General features: G+C 40.8%; 1 protein-coding gene across 2 annotated transcripts in view; it reads right to left on the minus strand.

Annotated features, from left to right (window-relative positions):
* The window catches only part of ccdc146 (coiled-coil domain containing 146), a 71,962-nt gene that overhangs the window by 36,948 nt on the left and 15,742 nt on the right, over positions 1-19,272 (minus strand). For both annotated transcript variants that reach the window (XM_050036031.1, XM_050036030.1), the window contains exons 3-8: positions 12,582-12,664; positions 9,935-10,150; positions 5,399-5,456; positions 810-892; positions 480-573; positions 281-354 (exon numbers count right to left, since the gene is read on the minus strand). In XM_050036031.1, the coding sequence (XP_049891988.1) occupies positions 281-354; positions 480-573; positions 810-892; positions 5,399-5,456; positions 9,935-10,150; positions 12,582-12,664 (608 nt within the window). The remainder of the gene's footprint in view (positions 1-280; positions 355-479; positions 574-809; positions 893-5,398; positions 5,457-9,934; positions 10,151-12,581; positions 12,665-19,272) is intronic.

A 19,272-nucleotide genomic window follows, 5' to 3' on the forward strand; every position in this document is an offset into this window, starting at 1 on the left:
CCCCCTCCTTTAGGAAAACTACAGTAACTGAGTTCATCCACTTAAATTCAGCTCCTTCATGTATGGGAGATAAAGATGAAGGGAAGGAGACAGATTACAGAAGGATTTAAGCCAACTGACAGGGAGTGACTTAATTTTCAAAAGATGTTTCTGCTCTCTTTTCTTCTCAGTGTTGTCTCAGTGAAGCACCCTTACAGGCTCATTTTTTGTCCTCATGTTTGAAACATTAACTCCGTAGCTCTTCCACAATAAAGAATAATAAGGGGCTACATGTACTTACTCCCTCTTAGAGCGTTTCCTCTCACTCTCCTTGAAAATCTGGTCAGGGACGCTGATGAGTTGGGCTTTCTCGGCCTTGTTAGAGACACACACACACACACACACACACAAATGCAAGAAGGCAGATTTGTTATTTTATTGATGGTGTGCTGTAAGCGATGCCCACTCACACACACACACACGCTCTCACACACACAGACCTCTTTGAGCTCTATGATCTCCGACTTGTCTTCCAGCTCTTTCCGCTCTTTCAATATCTGCGTTTCATGCATTTCCACATCTTCTGTCAGACTTCTGTGTGGGGAGTGAGGGCAAGATGCACACACAAAAAGCACGCCTATTATCTGAAGAATTTTTGATTAACCGCACTTAAAAGATTCAGCTGCACTGCATCTGATTAAAGCGGACAATAAGAGCACACCAAGTGAAACTGAAAAGACATAAAGAAGAAGACAATGTCGTGAGTGAGTGAGTGAGTGAGTGAGTCTCTCTCTCTCTCTCTCTCTCTCTCTCTCTCTCTCTCAAAATACCTGACTTCCAGTTGTCTCTGGGAAACCTCTTTCCTCAGATCCTCATGTTTGTCCTGCAGGGCCTTTGTTCTGCTCTCCAGCTCCTGAACATGAGATCACATATTGAGAATATCAGGTCTATGATGACAAATTAATTGAGCTCTGGTTACAGGCAAAATACCAATTCTTTTTACTTATTTCTTAGCATTTAATCCCAGCACTCAGAGTGAGCTCTAACAGCCTTTGCTTTGTACATGGATTTTTGTTTTTGTAGCACTTAAAACTGTCGTTCCTTTGGTTGTTTCAGTGGTTCTAGTTCTAGTTTCATGCCTAAATCCTAATTTTCCTGCCCAAAAAAAAAATAGGTATGACACTTAACAATGCTGAAAACTGTTGGATTACATCGAGCCAGTTTTGTTTGCCTGAGAATGAACGCAAACAACTGCAACTAAATCAGCTGTAATCAATTTAACATGATGAACGTCATGTACTTTAAAGCCCGTTTGTGGTTTTCCTCCAGTATACGTCTACTGTACAAACAGCAAAACAATTAAAAATGTATGCGAGGACTCTGTAATGAAACACATAGCTTATCTATCATGTTTGACAAGTGTGTGTTTGTGTGTGATGGCGGCAAATTGTTTCGTTAGAGTTAATGTCAAACTTAATGTTGTAGGTCAATACGGCATATTGTTTCAATAACACTGGGGGAAAATCTCATTAACAAGGCCCCGACCTTAACACATATACGCTGTTACATGAACAGATTAAATGGCTGAAACTGTTTTAGTAAAGGCAGCTTCTGTTATTCACACAGACAAAGGAAGGTGTTACTTGCAGGGTTATTACAATGACTGTATATAAAGATAGACAACACATCTCCACTTCCTCCTGCTACACAAAAATTAAGCCAATATATCCTGGATACGGCCGGTGCCATTTTGTGCTGGTGACATCATTTAGAGCCTGTGTGTGCACAACCCCTCCGTCGGACCAATAACAAGCCGATTGGCACACACAGCTGTCAATCATGACGTCGAACTCCCTTTTTGTAGCATCGAATAACTGATTAAAACCAAACTTTACGGAAAAACGACCACTGGAACATACATCAGTGTGATAAAAGCTACCTAAAATGACAGAAACCGTCTTTGAGTTTTTAGTTTGGCCCATGTCCCATCTGCAAAGACGAAGGGGGCTTATTCTCTAGACTGCAGCTAGTCTCGCTCACCAGACCTTTCTCAAGTAAAGAAAGGTCTGGCTCGGCCAACTCTCACTTTAAGATTGGAGAAAAAAACGCCCCGGCTGCTTGTATTTCTTTCAACCAATCACAATCGTTCTAGGCGGTGCCACAGCAACAGTGCGCTTGCAAAAATATTGCCGGGGGGAAACAGGTTTTGGTGTAACACGCCCACAAAAATATCCCCGCAAGATCAAACACCGCAAAAGTTAGTAAAGGACGTGTTGAAAACGGTTGAAAACTGCTACACAACCGGAGGTGGTAGGGCGGGACTTCAGCGGGTGGCTCTTTCCACCCAATGAGAGGCTGATCTATGCAGCGAACTTCCGACCACTCAGACTAGACTGCAGCCAGACACCAGAGGCCGAAATGATTTGGCTGCACTTTTGGTGTCATGTCAACTGTCATGTCGTCCATCTTAATTACCTACTATAGTTAATGAAAACTCACAGTAAAATTAAAACTATCCATCCATCCATCCATCCATCCATCCATCCATCCATTTTCATAACCGCTTATCCTCTTGAGGGTCGCAGGGGGGCTGGAGCCTATCCCAGCTGACATTGGGCGAGAGGCGGGGTACACCCTGGACAGGTTGCCAGACTATCGCAGGGCTAACACATAGAAAAGGACAACCATTCACACTCACATTCACACCTACGAACAATTTAGAGTCACCAGTTAACCTGCATGTCTTTGGACTGTGGGAGGAAGCTGGAGTACCCCCAGAAAACCCATGCAAACTCAGCATAGAGGGGCTCCCTCCTGGGATTAAACCAGGAACCCTCTTGCTGTGAGGCGACAGTGATAACCACTACACCACCACGCCGCCCAACAAAATTAAAACTAGCAGATGAAAAACAATTTCCTTAACAAAAATAAAAACAAAAATGCCAGTTTAAAAAACTACAATGAACAATGCGACACAAAACTACAAGTAAATAGAATTCTGCTGTAAGATTGCCGCAAGAATAGCTGATGTCAGCAACCGTAAAATCTTAAAGAAGAAGACAATACAGCAAGAAAATGCTTGGTTTGCAAATGGCAAAAGCTGCGGATAGAAAGCTACTATTAATCAAGGCTTTCCTCTTAATACCTGAAACACTAAAACTAAATAAAAACTGAACTAAAACTAGTCAATTACGCACAATAAAAACAAATACAAAAAAACTACGAATGCATTTCTAAAATTAAACTATTAAAAACGTTTTTAAAAACATAACTACTCAGATGACTTGTATGAACACTATTCAAACATACACCTCTGATGCTGTACATTTTAAGAATAGTTTATTAGTCCTGGGGCAATGCTTTTGTCCACTCAATACTGCCCCTCAATAATTCATGCAGAGCAGTCAAAATGGTGCAACTGCTCCACTGCAATACTGGCTCACTGCAGAGCAGCAAACCAGCATGTGTCAGTGGTTCTAGATGTATTCCGTTGATGTAAATCCTCTTTTCAAAGTTAACTTTTAATGCAACACAACACAAGGACACATGGCCATCTCCAGGATAAATTGGGTAAGTTGCGGCCTTGATTGTAATTCAGCTTCATTTCATAATATTTCTTTTTTCATGTTTGTTTGATCTGTTGAAGGTAACGGGTGAGCCACCTTGACTCATGGGCGCTGGAGTTTTTATATACGCTATGGAAAAGACAACGCCCAGAGGCATGAAAGCAGAACTGAAAGCATTTGGAATGTTTTGTTATTGCGATCAGTAATTGAACAGCAGATGCATAACAGAAACCCAAAATTTAATTAAAGCTGCTGAATTTATTCAACAAGCTCCACAAAGCTCAGAATCTAATGTTCTTTTGCCATTAGCAGCACAGCCGACTGTATTTTGATCAAGCTTGATGATGGGAGGATTGTGAATGTGATACTCCTCGAGACTACCCTGAGGGCACGTTAATATTCTTGATTTTCGTCAACACAATTGCTGAGTTTTGGTGCTGGTGATTCAAGAATTACTATAGATTTTCATGCCCATGCTCAAACTGCACTACACTGTGGTCGACAATATGCATGCCCTACAGCGTACTACAAAATACTGTGGTGTAGAAATGACACAGCATCAAGATGATAAGATTAAAGAAGTGTTATTATTTTTTACCAGGGTTGTGCTGACAGGGGGAAGCCAAATTTAAAGACTTCCATGCAGGTTTTTAATCACTATTTTTTTCTTTCAAGGATGAAATTGTTTTCCCAGGCCCCTCTGTACGGAGTTTACATGTTCTCCCCGTGTCAGCGTGGGGTTTTCTCCAGGTACTCCGGCTTCCTCCCACAGTCCAAAGACATGCAGGTTAATTGGTGACTCTAAATTGAAAAGCATGAATGGTTGTCTGTCTCTATGTGTCAGCCCTGTGATAGTCTGGCGACCTGTCCAGGATGTGCCCTGCCTCTAGCCCAGTGTCAGCTGGGATAGGCTCCAGCCCCCCCTCCACCACGACCCCAAACAGGATAAGCGGTTACAGAAAGTGAACGAAAGAATGAACCATCTCACTGTTAATGTGCAGACAAGTATTGACACTGATGCTGCTATGGTGTGAGTGTTTTCCAGGCTAGCCGAACATCCTGGCACTGACTATTTCCTGCAGTTTGAAGTCATGTGACTGTGGTTTAGTTCTTTTATAACTCTAATGTTAGCTTTTTACTTCTGGCAATTGCATTAATGCTCCAAAAATCATAATAGTGGTGTTTATTTGTGGAGATTATCTTGCTGAACAAAACATTTAAGTATCATAAACTCTTATTTGCCACAGAGCTTATTTTCTGCCATAATCCAAAATGCAATGGCAAAATCCCATTGGCATGATGTTGACTTCTGGGTTGGCCTCCAGAAAACGCATCCCTGCACCACTCTATACACTGCGTTCTTTAGTTGGATTCGGAGCAGATTCATTCAGGAGGTGAGTGTGCTATCAGAACTGTCCAAAGACCAACTTATTTTTAGTTCTGATGTCTGTATATTTTAGTATATATTTGTTTTTCCTCTGAAATAATATATACGTTTTCATTTGTTGTTTTGTTTGTTGCTCTACCAGTCTACCTTTGTGGAGGATTAGCGGGCATTTCTACCTTAATATTCCTGCTTAAACAAAGGTGAAAAACCTTTCTCCATTTGTAACAAGGATTAAAACTTTTTCAACTTGTATGCTGTCACTTTGTCCAAACAGCACGATCGTAATATCAAATCTTTTGGCTTCAAATGGCCCCGAAAAAGAGCCAGTGGCAAGTCTTCATACCGAGGGATTAAACCTGGATGGAGGCTTAAAGTAAAACTCATATTCATCCTCTCGGAAGACCCTTGTTGCGGGAGTAATCCACGTCTCTGAAACTGCACCTGGATGGTGCAATGATGAACTTACAGCAGGTTTCGGATGAATCTCATTCTCTTTCTCCAGATACTGCTTCTCTTCCCAGAGACTGCATCGGGGCGAGGTAAAGTGAGGTGAGGTAAGGTGAGGAGAAAATGTGAAAAAAAAAAGAACAAAATGTGTTATTAAGAGAGACAAACAACATGTTTCAGTTCCTGGTTAAACAGAAAGAGCAGTGCAATGAGTGGAACGGGTATTTACATTTTTAAAAATACACTAATGTGCAGTCTCCAGTTAACCGAAACTAATACTCAATTCCTCTTACTTGAAAGAGAAAACACCAAAAAACAAAGAAAGGTGTGGGTGTCAAGAGTTTGGAATAGGTTGCTATAAAACCCATCTAGTGAGTGAATAAGAAAAACCCCGATGTGCTTTACCTTCGACACATATTATATAAAGAGAACCAGCATGTACAAACTCTCATACATAAACACAAAGACTCCTTAATAAAGCACCCAACACAGTATAAATGTGCATATAAAAACATTATTTCTATGAATTTTTCATTCCCCTGCGGCAGATGCTTTTTGAGCAGTTGATTAAAGTTTGTACGAAACAATTTCGAGTCAACTGTGTCATTGTGGAAAAATCTTACATTAGCACATAGTGTACAGCTACACGTTTCACAAAGTAAATGATATTAATCTTCCTGACAAGCTGATATATTGGATATTAACTGATACAGAGAAAGCTGCATGAATGCTAAAATATGTGACTGTGGGGGAAAAAAGTGCTGAATTCCTGTGTGTATGTTTGGCTAAAGATAAAGGACGCAAAGATTTGAAAAAGGCATATTTGCATGGTGAGCATCTGCTTGTCATATGCAGACCGCTGGCCATTTGGACAGGAGAGGAGGAGGTAGACAGAACAGAGGAGAAGTCAGGAAGAGGGAGGAAGATTAGGCTGGAGGGGATGAAAGAAGGGGCGAGGGAGAAAGAGACAATGAGGACAAGCGAGGCTCACAACCAAACACTGTCACAAATAATATGCGCGCTCACTGTCTAATCCTGTCTGTTACTGCATCCTCTGAGAATGCTCTGTAAGTGGTTTTCATTTAATATTTCAATTACCGCCGGGCCTTCAACGCTCTGCCGCGGTGTGCGCGCTATGCACTAAAAATCACTGTATCCTACAGATCATATCTTTGCAATACAGTGCTGAGTGTATGTGCTGTGAGTGGAATAATATTGCTGAAGCAATCCAGGGTCAAATGCAATGCGGGGAAGATAAGAAACTAGATCTGCTTGAAACAATAAAGGACTGTTGATTAAATAAAGAGTATCAAGAATATTAGAGTTGGATTAACTTATTTTTCTTCCTTCCTCTGACTTTCTGGGATACATCTGTGAGCTGAATTCAGAGCTCACACTTCAATTACTGTATCTCCGGTGCTTAAAGGGCGTGTATGAGAAATTCAGAGTTGTCTGCACACAGTTCTCATGATGGACTTGGACTAAACAGGGCGGCTAGCAGCTAACAGTGCTAAACAATGGCAAAAGTGCTGACAGCGCTAACGGTGTTAACCAGGGGGCAACCGGAGTGTGAACACAATGCTTCTGATATGATTTCATGCAGCAAAGGGCCACAGGCTGGAGTCGAACCCAGGCCGCTGCTGCAACAGCCTTGTGCATGGGGCGCCTGCTCTATCCACTAAGCCACCGACGCCCGACCGTAAAAACAATTTCAAAACTGATAATCTAAGATTTTTTAGGGGATTGGGGGGGATGCCCTTTTTTAAAGTGAAAGGACAGCCAGAGATTGACAGGAAGGTGGAAGAGAGAGGGTGAGCGAGAGGACGGCCCTTCAAAATTGATAACTGAAGTGATTTTATGGCTGACCCTTCAGCTGCTTTCATCCTCTACACATCAACAGACAGTGACAATTCAATGTTACTTTTAACTTGAGAGCTCACATACCCCAAGAGATATTTCACCTGCTGTCATCGTTGACACACAAACCGACACTTTTAAGGTATACTATGCGCGATCGTTGGTTACTGTTAGTAGCGAAAGTGAAAGTTAAAGCCATTTGTTTGGTGTTTTGCCTTTCTATTGTGTTTTTTTTCTGCACTGTCTCTTGGATGCCTGCTGCTTAACGTCTGGCACCTGCGGTCAGGTGCCAGACGTTTACCTTTTTTTAACGCCCGGATCTGACCTGAGCGCTGAGGGGGTACACGACCACAAGTGTCTCAAGCACAGATCATAAGAAAATAGTGCATAGTCACTGCAGAAAAAACCCTGTCACACACTTCATTTCATCGTTTAACTATTTACACTGCCCACATGAAACTCTCGGGTGCTTCGATTTCAACTGCTTTCATAGTTTACAGTGAATACTTTCATTTCAAACATATAAGCTGACAATCTGACTGCCTGCAGGGCCTACTGTAAAAACTTGCCTATTGGCGCTCAGCTGAAATTTCAGTTGCTTTCATCATTTACAGTTCAACTTCAGCTTTCATCTCTTTAAATGACAGCTCCACTGACTGCTTTGAGTGCTTCAATTTGCAACTCCCATTTAAAATCTAACACACACACACACACACACACACACACAAAAAAGGGAGGTTTTTACATGTTTCTGCCTTTGTACTTGCAATTTTTTAGCACGTTAAGCACACTAAGATTCAGAAAATAATGCCTTTTATAGTGTTCACTGGCCTCTAAAAAATGATTCGATCCAAGAAGGAAAAAATGTTCTATGACACACGCAACCTTTAACGAGGGATCACAAGTAAATGTTGCTTTGTTTTCAAGGGTCAGAAGCCAAAATGTTTGGGAACCACTGCTGCATGTTATCATGTTGCTTAGCAATATCCCAGTAACCTCCCTTTGGCCCTTTAAACATCGAGTTTGTGTACAGAAAAAGAGGGAGATACTCGAGTTATTTTCCATGTCTGTGGGTGTGTTTGACCCTTTGGACACGCTGGTGTTGGTGTTGAGTGAGTTGGGGGGAAGGAAAAGAGAAACCTGCAGCAGAAAAGAGGAAAATTGGTTGTGATGAGAAAAGAGACTCGTGGGAGCGATAGGAACGGATTAGAGGAGGGGAACAGAAACCGAGTCCAGAGCTGACGTCAAAAAACTAACCAGTGCAGAGAACTCAGACAAGTAAACAAGTGACATCCAGAGCAAAGAAAATCCACTTAAACTCTGTATTTGTATCATGAATTGTGTACATCCAGTTTTACCCATGACATAAATCTTTGAAAAATGTGGCTACTTAAGGGACACAACATTTAAGGCAAAGGGAATAAAATTCACCCCTGCAGAAACAGCATCATTCCTCTTATAACAAACCAAAACTGTGTATATTTCAATGATAAAAACTTATATGGGAAGGAGAATTGTGTTGTATATAACTTGTCTAAAAAGCAAAGACATCTGTGTGCTCAGCTGAGATCTGGTATTTCACTTGTGACTGCTGAAACTGGATGGTATGGTAATCGAGAAGGAGAAAATTGGATCTGTCCAGTGTGCTGTCTGAACGATACAGAAAATGAGTTCTATTTTGTTATCTGCCATGCTTTTTTATTGTGAACTGCACATTGCTTTTTAGCGAGACAAAAAACTAGATATAGGTTTTGTAAATATGGAGGATGCACAACGACTGAGGTGGCTATTCACATGTAAATTACCCAGTTGTCTGGAGAAAGCCCGGAAGAAGGGGGGAATACAAGCTCTTTATTGAGATAATCTATCAACATTTGTGAATAGTTCATTTGAGATATTGCTTTTTTGTTGTTTCTTTTCTTTTCCTTTTCCAAGTTTTGTATATGCATGACCATATGATGTATAAAAGGAATGATAAAAAGCTGAAACTGATATTGATTTTTATTTAGATGGGTCTTTTTAGGTGGCTAAAATACATCTTGCTGCAGCCCCATCCACAGCACTTCGACATTTAGTTTCCGTGCTGGTAATTCAGCTCACCAATGGTGCTAGCAAAGCAACACGGTACATAAAATAAACATGGCGGAAATGTCAAATAGGTCGGACAAAAGTGTTTACCTATAAATCCTTCAGCATTATGGCTAAACAATTAACAGTTACAGTGATACAGAAAAAATGCACACACAGTACCAATATTATTTGTGTGTCTTTTACTCTTCACCCTCATTTTCACCCTCAGTTGCTGCCTCCTTTAGCTCACCTCAGTGTTTGGTCCCTAGTAACTTACTGTGCGTGTGTGTCCATGCATGCATATGCTCTCTACTGTACACAACTTCCCTTTGCCCCACACACAGTTTCACTTCTTTGTTTTGCCTTTACTCTCCTCCGTCTCTGTGCTTCTGTCAGTGGTGTGAATCATCTATGTTTGTGAGACGGAGCTGAACTTTGTAATAGATATATATTTTAGAATCAGCCGTCAATTTCATTTGACTCAATATCTGACTGAAAATGAAACTTGCAGCATGAGCGACTGCAGTAACGTGTGCATGTATATATATATATATATATATATATATATACACACACACACACACACACACACACACACACACACACACACACTGTATATACAGCTCACCATCTCAGTTGGTGCTGTGTCTTGTACTCTCTGTCCTCTGTAGCTCTCAGTTCATTGTATGCCTGGAGGAGCTGTTGCCTCAGTTCATTGACCTCACTTTCAGGCTCCTCAGAGGTGCTCTGCTCCTCTGTTCTCTCCACCTCAGCCTGCAGCCTCTCCAGCTCAGCACGACACCTCTTTGCTTCTCCCAAAAGGTGGATTTCAGAATCCTGGGTACTGTTGGATGAAACAATGATTTAAGTGTATGATATGCAGTGTGCAGATACTATTTCTTAACTGCTGGGTACCTTTACACGCATTTGAACAGTCCAAAATGCAGGTAAAATATTTATCCACTCCACAATTTTATATGACTCTCATCTCATAAACAGATTCGTGCATATGCAAGATTTTAGTATCGGAAGTGATGGGTTTTCATTTGTAATCTGTGTAACACTGACCAATAGTGTTTGAATTGTAAAGTAAAGAGTAAACAGTGCGGGGAGGCAGAGTGCATTGGTTGAAATGCAATCTTGGAACCCTTCGGGTATTGTCCAATGACAATTTAACTTTCTTTTAACTTTATTTTAAAAAATGTGTTTGCATTCATATACAGTTGTGTTAAGGATTATCCAGAGGAATGGAAAATTGTCCAGCCTATTTCTCCTAGACATAACTGAGCTCAGTATAACATCAATATGAGATTTTGACCATTTTTGATTTTACATACTTATTAAATTCAAGCGCCTGAGAAATAGCCTTCCTCTGTCTCATCCCATTCCTAATTTAAGATCTTAAAATCCTTTTTTTCCTCTCTCACTGCGGTGATCTTTTTCATTTGTCTGAAATAGTCAGCTCTTTAGATAACAGTAAGATCCAAAAGGAGAACTTCATTGGCTTATAAATAAATTTATCTCAGTGATCAAATTCAGGTTTCAACTCTGTGTATTTTATCTCTTAGGGTTGTGAATCCTCCGAGAAGCCTATTAGCACAGCTAAAGAACTCCTGCTGTTTTATTCTTTTGCTCCTTATTTTTCTTAAAGGTGGTTTAGGAGAAACAGATCAGGAGTTAGTAATCTCCAAATAAGAAGCTAATTTATTTCTGATGAGACAATGACAAGAGGACTGTGAGCTGCAAAATTTTCCTCTGGGTAGCCAAAATGACCTGCACACGGAAGAGGAAGTCTTGACCTGGATATCCACTGGCTACACAAGATCTCCATGGATATATATTTAGAAAAATGCATACAACATTGGAAGTGGAGCTCCATTCATTCAGGAAAGTTGCCCAGTGGCGCATGAAGCCAAAAAAGTTCGACTTCCCGGGTGTAAAGTCACCCGAATATTCCGCATCGAGGGCCCATGGAGCAAACACACCAGAGACTTCTGCCGGCCCAGCTGGCTAACTTACGGTTTAGCCCTCTGCTAGCTTGAATGGGATAAAATGATTTAATTGTGTGGCTTTTATAGACTAGACGCATAATAGACTGAATGGATCAAATTTCGATAGTGAAAGACATTTCACTGAGGTTGTGACACTCAAAAATAATTAAACCCAGATTTACAGACAACTCTTTCACTATATAAGTCAATGGGAAAACGTTTTTTTGGCCCCATGGCTTCACACGATAGACCCAGAAGTTGTAATTCCATGGCAGCCATTCCCCCTGTTGCTCCCAGAGGCTTATCTCCAACAGACCGACACCTGATTGGTTCCAAGATTGAGATAATTCTTTCTACATGAGAACATGACAGTATACTGCATTTCAAGAACTACTTGTTTTGCAAATTTTCACATTATCCTAAGATAGTATTGACTGTATCTCATGATTCTTTGGGAACATCGTGCTATTTTGAAGAAGACTTAAAACTAGCGATTGAGATCTTAAACTTACAAGGAAATGTTTACTGAGGTCATTTTCACAATGACTTCTGTACAATTGGTCTTCATTTTTGCAACCAGTGGAGTTGCCCCCTGCTGGCCATTAGAAATAATGTAGGTTTAAAGGCACTTGTGCATTAGCTTCACTTTTCAGACTCACAGACAATCCCTTGATTTGAACATATAGTAGCTGCTGATTCCCATGACAGACTTACTAACGCTGACTGGATGTAATGTGCATATTCAGATTGTTTACTTGTTTTCACAAGAAATTACATAAATATTTAGTTGTTTCCACAAGAAATTGGGGTCTCGAAAGTCAATTTCACTTCATCTTCATATTATGTGCTTTGGTGGCAATTTTGAGAATCAGTGTTCCATTCAGGATGTGATAAAGCTTAAAAAAGACGGACGTTTTTGATTGACAGTTGTGGTGGTTAACACCGTCTCAGTTACATCCTTGCTTTCACCTCTTTGCTCAAATTAGGATTGCTGGCTCCACTAACTGAGTGAGAAGTGACCCCAATCCAAATGTCTCCTCAGAAGCCAGCAGCTTGTCACAGATGCTACTTCCACCCTTTCTCAACAGTGTATAAGAGCAGCACAACTAGATCTGATAAGGAGTTAAAAGTCTTCTTCAAGGACACCTCAGTGGGATGGGTTCTGGCTGCCACAAGAATTGAACTTCTCTACTGGGCTGTACTCTCAGCATCTTTGCAGTCATAATGCATCCTCAAAATGTAACAGACACAAAATCAAGGGTGAAATGAACAACAACAACATACCTCTTCAGCGCATCATGAAGTTGCCTGTAGCTGGATTTCAGTTGGGTTACTTTGGTGTGGCTGATTTTGCCCAATGACAACAACTGAGGAGGACAAATGCAGAAATATTACAAATCATAGAGACATGAAAAACAGTTTGCAAAGACGGATTTGCAGGGAGCGCACAATATTTAAGCAGTATCACATAAGAGGGAGTGCTGATATGCAATACAACAGCACAACCTCAAGTGTGATATTGCTTGTATATAAGCAACCTTGTCTCCTTGAAATTACATTTGTATACAGCTAATCTGAAACAGTCCAAGTGCTTTTGTTTCTTAAACCCAAGACAGCAGTCTAGATGTAAACCTGTAGTTCTGGAGTCAAGGTCCTGCACTTTGTACACCTGCTATTCTCCCCAACCACCTCTTCCTGGAGCTTACATGGTACATGAATGCAGCATTTCATTACCTGCAAGAAACGTCTCTGAACATAATCTAGGCAGGAATTACATTGCCGCAACAATGTAATTAGAAAGCAATTTAGTAACACAAAAACATAATTTCTAGGAAACCGGCCGGGGTGATACAAGTGCCATTTATGTCAATAGTCATAAGCGACAACAGATTATGATTTGTTTGTTTATTTAATCATTTATTTGGCTCCGCCAGCACAAATAGTTCTGCAACTGGGCTGGGACTGGACTGTCGCCAGCCAACACAATAACATCCCTTCACACAGGCTTGCTACTTTGTGTCATGTACATTTATCTGTATGTTTCCATGTGCAACCAGTGAAATAAGAGTCTGTTGATCAAACAGTGCGTTGCAATATTAGTTGATGTCATAGGAGCACACCTGGAGGTTTGCAGTTAAGTATTCAGGCTTCTTTTCTTCCCTCCTTCTTCTTCTGATGACCATTTGGGATTTGACTCAAATCTTATTTGTGGAAATATGTTCAGCTTTTTATGACGACCATTATTGTAGGCTAATTAACGTATAATGTCATTAATGGTTTAGAACACCTGTACAGCAAAGTGATACATGCATTAAAGTCCCAGTGATGTTACACTGTATATCAGCACTCACTGAGGGCCTCTCGTCCAATCCAATTACTTGGTTGGAACTAACTGTTGTATAAAATTGATTACTTATGGTTGATAGTAATTCTTAGAGTGACCAGTATTTCCAAACTCCTATCAGCAAATGATTGGTGGCTGGGTTTTTAAAAAATTTCCCCCAGTGTCAATCATCCACATCTGAGCAGTGCGGCTACACTCCAGACATTACAGCAGTCCTAAACCGTTTGGCTTCGTTCAGCTAAGTTGGCAGCAAATCGTCCTGCATGGGTGTGCCAGCTCAGGTTGCACCACTTCAAAGTCTTTGATCTGACCCAGAGCTGCATGTATAAAAGCCAAGACATTAATAGAATATCACATTCTGTGGAAATCTCTCGCTGCCGTTTTTCCGGACGGAATATTCAATAGGACGATATTGCTTTGAAACAGATACAATTCTGACCAGTAAGCGCTTTGGTAATATTGTTTAGTGACAAAATTAAGTTGCAGAAGTTGAAACTAAATCACAAGAGACTCCAAAAGACTTTCAAATGTCATAATAGCCAGAACTTTTTTGACAAGAATTGCTTTATTTTTTGCTGTAATATGCTCAAACTTCAGTTATAAGAAAAAGCTCTTTTATATCTGCCTGAGCTCGCCAACACAAAGTGTGTTCAACCACAACAGAGCCCAACTCCCTGATGTCTGTAAAGAGGATTTAATCCAAGTTGGGCTGAATAAACCTTAATCATCACAGCAGATCACAGCATCTGAGCACCTTATCACAATCAGTATAAAAAACAACCCCCCCCCAACTGTCTGAGATCTCAAAGGGAGAAGAAAAATCATTCAGAGTGGCCCATAAATAACCACAAGTAAGTACAGTTCTTCAGACCACAGGTACCATTAGCCCTGAATGATTTGAAAAAGTTGATAAAAACAGATACGCAGCTGTGAAACCTTGGTGAAAAGAAAACAAAAACACAGCACAGAGAAAGACATCAGGTCAACAGCGTCGCAAAAAGAGAAAATTATCACTAAGAGTTGTTGTTAAATTTCTCTCTGTGGGGACGTAGTTCCGTGTGTGTAAACAGTGATATAAACAGAAGACCGGTGTTGTTCCCTCTTATCTTCAGAGCCAGGTTGGTAGAGAGGGGAGTAATGAGGGATAGCCTTGTCTGTATCAAAGAGTTGCAGAACTGAGGATATCTCAGGTCGGACGGTGTAGCCTGTAATCTAACGGCAATGAAAACACACAAGCGCTCCGATTATATATATACACACACACACACACACACACACACACACACACACACACACACACACACAGGCTGATAACTCACCCCAACTTCAAACATTTGGGATAGCCGATTATGTTTTTAGATTCATTCCATTATATTGTTTATCTGGCTGTTGTCAAATGTGCTCGCGAGTGCCCGACCACGTCCCAAGGGCTGAGAGGACAGAGATATGAACGTTGTGAATGATGCAGATTAGGGCACTCGTTAATATGATTTATTCAGATGTTTTTTCTGTCAGTTTGCATTAGCAGGCACCCAAGGTCACGTCACTACGAGCGAAACACCTGACAAATATTACTTTTACTTGTTATATCCACTCACTTTTACATCTTGAAATAGTTAAGTGGGTCATCTGGTCCGGATTGATGTCTTTAACTTTAGTCATGTAATCTAATAATAATTCCTAAAAAAAGCTTATTACGGGAACATCAGAAATTATCTCATCGCACTGAAAAGAAATAACAATTCAGGACAAAATCTGAGGATGAATAACACATCAAATATGGCCAGTGTGTGTGTTGTCAGCAACATAGTGATGCGACAGACACACTGGCCATACGCTGGGCATTTATCTGAGAAAAGCAGCCTGAAGCGGTTTCAGGCAGCCTCTCTAATTCCGCTGCCAAGACTTATCTTCAGCGGTATAGAGTATTGGAGGCTTTTATGGGGTGGCTGCATAAGGCTCACATGTGGCAGACCATCTTTGAAGTGCGATACAGACAATCACTGGAAGATATTTACACGGGCACATGGACTCACATACCTGTTCATCTACCCCCCCCCCCCCCGAGCATGTGATCTGTACAGAAGCAATAAACCTTCCAGTAATATGGCTGTGTGGTGCAGCAGGTATGTGAAGTGTGTAACAAAAAGAACCTGTGGGCTTTAATACTCTGCGCCCTCAGGGAGAGAAATAATGACCACGAGGCACAGCGCTGGATTCCACTGTGTGATGAAGAGAGCCACCATCCCTCTCTCCCTCGTGTGTGTATCTCTGCCTTCATGTCCTTATATTGACTGTTTGAACTGGAGTCGAGCCTACAGCGAGATTGAATCACTTTGTTAGGAGAAGTTTTGTGCTGTAATATTTTCCTCTCTGGCGTATTCCTCCATCAGGGCTGAGAGCCACTTCAGTAGATGAAATCAATTATCCAAAACTGTGTCATTTCTCTAGAAATATGACAAGTGCGTGAGACATCCAATGCCCAAGAAAAAACACAAAATCCAATTACATGACCCGTGGTTATGAATCACATAATACACCGGAACAATAGCCACATCCTAAAAACAAATAATCAGTGCCAAGTTAATGAACTCACGAGTTTATAACAAGACTCCCAAGTAGGGCAACATACATAATGTCACTGGGCGAGGACCCAGAACTAAGAACTGTTCACTCTGTAGAACAAACAATTCATTTTAATTGCTTGTGTTGCTTAATTTCTATGAGATGCTTCATGAAATTGCTTAAGGTATGAATAATGTTTGTGGTAGAGTAAGCGCAACATCAATTAAGACAATGTTAAAACCACCATAAATGACCACATAACCACATTATCATTACAGGCAAAATCAAGCGTATTGTTTATTCATAGAGGACTTTATTATCTATTCCATCAATGGTGACATCACAGCAGTTTTTACATTTTTAATTAAGTAAGCCATTGTGTAACTTCACCAACAGCTGCGGCCGCAGAATGGAGCGGTGAGGAGGATAAGACTGAGTCCAAACTCAGCCTACATCTGCCACACCGAAATATCATTGAGCAAGGCATGGAGGACGCAAATGAAACAAGAATTTTCATGTGGGGAAATAAAGTTCCTGAACAAGTTTTCTATAAATGTATTTATCGGTATAAACACCTTGAAATTTTTAAAAGGGTCTCCAAAACAAGCCATTCCCCCGGCTTTGTTTATTTTAACAATTTGCGCTACCAAAACGTCCCATTTCTCTTCATTAAAAAATTAGAGCCTGCTCCAAACACACAGTGTTAAATGCAAGAGAATCATTAAGCAGCACAAAATAAATAAAGAGCAGCCAGCAGTTTCAATTAATGATATCCACACTGACAGCTCATGAGGCGAGCAAAGCGAGCAGAGCCATTTGGGGTTTTAGAAGAAAAAAAAAAAGAAGCTGTTTTGCATTTATTTCTGTGACATGTTGCAGGTGGCTGCTGTTGGTTTGAGATCGCGTTTTGAATTTACATATTTTGTTCGTGCTGGAGATGAAGAGAGGCTGTCGAAATTCGGTCCAAACTTTCCTGACACAACACAGGACAATCTTGTATCAGGAGAAGAAAAACATTAAAGAGCGCAGATTGGCTTTTCATAAAACTAGGCTGTTTATGCAGGAAGGAGACTCACATATTTTTCTAAATTGGTGCTACATGACCAGAGGAAACAGAGGAAAAGTGCTGTGGCATTCACTTTTGCTAGAAGAAGGGGTAGAAAAAGTTACCACAATGCACTGTGCCCCACTGGAACAATAAACACTCCCACCGGTTGTTGCCGGAATTCAGGTTTGCCCATTTTTGCACAGGAAACAATATGGCAGCCAGCTGGTCACAACTTATTAGGGCTGTACCCAAATATTCGGATATTCGAATATTTGTTTCTATGGGTAGGTATTCGTTATGAAAATTTGGTATTCGATATTCGTTTTTTTATTTACTTATTTTTTTTATATATATATATTTTTTTTTTTACATTTTTTTTGGTGATAAATGTAGTCTTTTTGTTGTTGGTAAATGTAGGTTATCAATAAAAATCAAAACTTTTAAATTGCATTGTTAAAAATGTGAAAATATAGTATCGCCTACCAACGGAGCTTGTGCGCACGGCAGGCTTGAGTGCATTCGTCTGAGGCTGTGGATCAATGCCAAGTTTTACCACTTTATCACTATTCCCTCAAACTTGTAGCTGTTTTTTCATTATCTTTTGAATTTAATATGAATTATGGAACCGTTTTTGTCAACGTTTGTTTCCCCCGTTTTGTACAATAAATTATTGTTTAAAGTTTCAACAAGTTTCTTTTGGAGTGCGTGACACAAGTGTGTTTTGAAAACGACCGCGGACTGTCACCTGCTCAACGCATCAGTACCTTCGGATGCCATGACAGTAATAGCCAATAATGTCAAAATATCATTTACAGACCGATTTAACAGACGATCACTGCTGCCCGACCCGCAGGTCCATTTGCGGGTCCCGCGGGTTACGGGTCGACCCGCGCATCACTACTCAGCTCAGTCTTAAAAGGCTGTACACAACAGTAAGGCTATAGACATTATATTCTATTCAGGCCGGCAGAACCAGCAGCGCATCGGCTCTACAGTGCACGGCACTGCTGATTAACCATTTTATTGCAGCACAGAGTGTCTGCCAGCAACCAATTACTTGCAGAGGCTTCCTACAACTTGTTTCAACGATTAAACAGGATGACTAGCCAATGTGAAAATCAAAAGAAAGCATAGAATAATGTACTGAAGGAGACTGTTGTGCCATCACATTTTTTTGTGGTTTGATTGCAAAGATCCGGTTGCCGCTGTGCAAAACTCCGCAATACAATTAGGTCCGAAAAACCCCCGGAGGAGTGCTTCGCAAGGAGTCTTTGAAAGGAGCCGAGCCTGGCGTAAAAGAGAGAGCAGGCAGCACGGCCGCAGCACGGCCACAGCACGTATTTTCAGCCTCTATTTTTACAATTCAGGAAACAGTATGGATGCTTCTTGCGGTGCGCTGTTGGAAAATATGTACTGTTCAGTTATTCATTGCACCTATTTCTGGAAGTGTACTTCTGGAACAGATGGAGAAGCAGAACAGCGGGCGTAGTCAAAGTCAAACTTAACCGTTGTCTGTGCTGGGTCTCAAAATTTGCTTTCACTCACAAGTAGCTGCTCTTCTCATCCATTGATCTGATCAACTCTGATTGAATCGACTGATCAATTATCCACCCGCAACTCAAAACTCCACAAACTGCTGCTGGGGAAAAAACATTTGTGCTTGCGCTGTGTTCACGGATCCGCTAAAATTTCCAAATTTAAAGAGGGAACACAGACGGATACACAAGGATACAAAGAGATTCTAATTCTATGGGAAATAGTATCATTTTCACGTACTACCTATATTGTTATGATACAAAGCTGGTTGAAAATCAGCAGTTTTCCCTTTCAAAGATACCATGTCATGTAGGCTATGTTGTCACTAATTATCCATCGAAACACATCTTACCTAAACTGGTTTGGCTTTACTCGTATTAACGTTTATCTGCTCTGAGCTAAACTGTGCCATCTGCAGCTGTGTTATGTAAGAAAAATGAAACATCAAATCAGGGTAGAGTACTGGCAGGTGCTCAATACTG

This window comes from Epinephelus moara, chromosome 23 (assembly GCF_006386435.1).
Source record: "Epinephelus moara isolate mb chromosome 23, YSFRI_EMoa_1.0, whole genome shotgun sequence".
NCBI lineage: Eukaryota > Metazoa > Chordata > Actinopteri > Perciformes > Serranidae > Epinephelus > Epinephelus moara.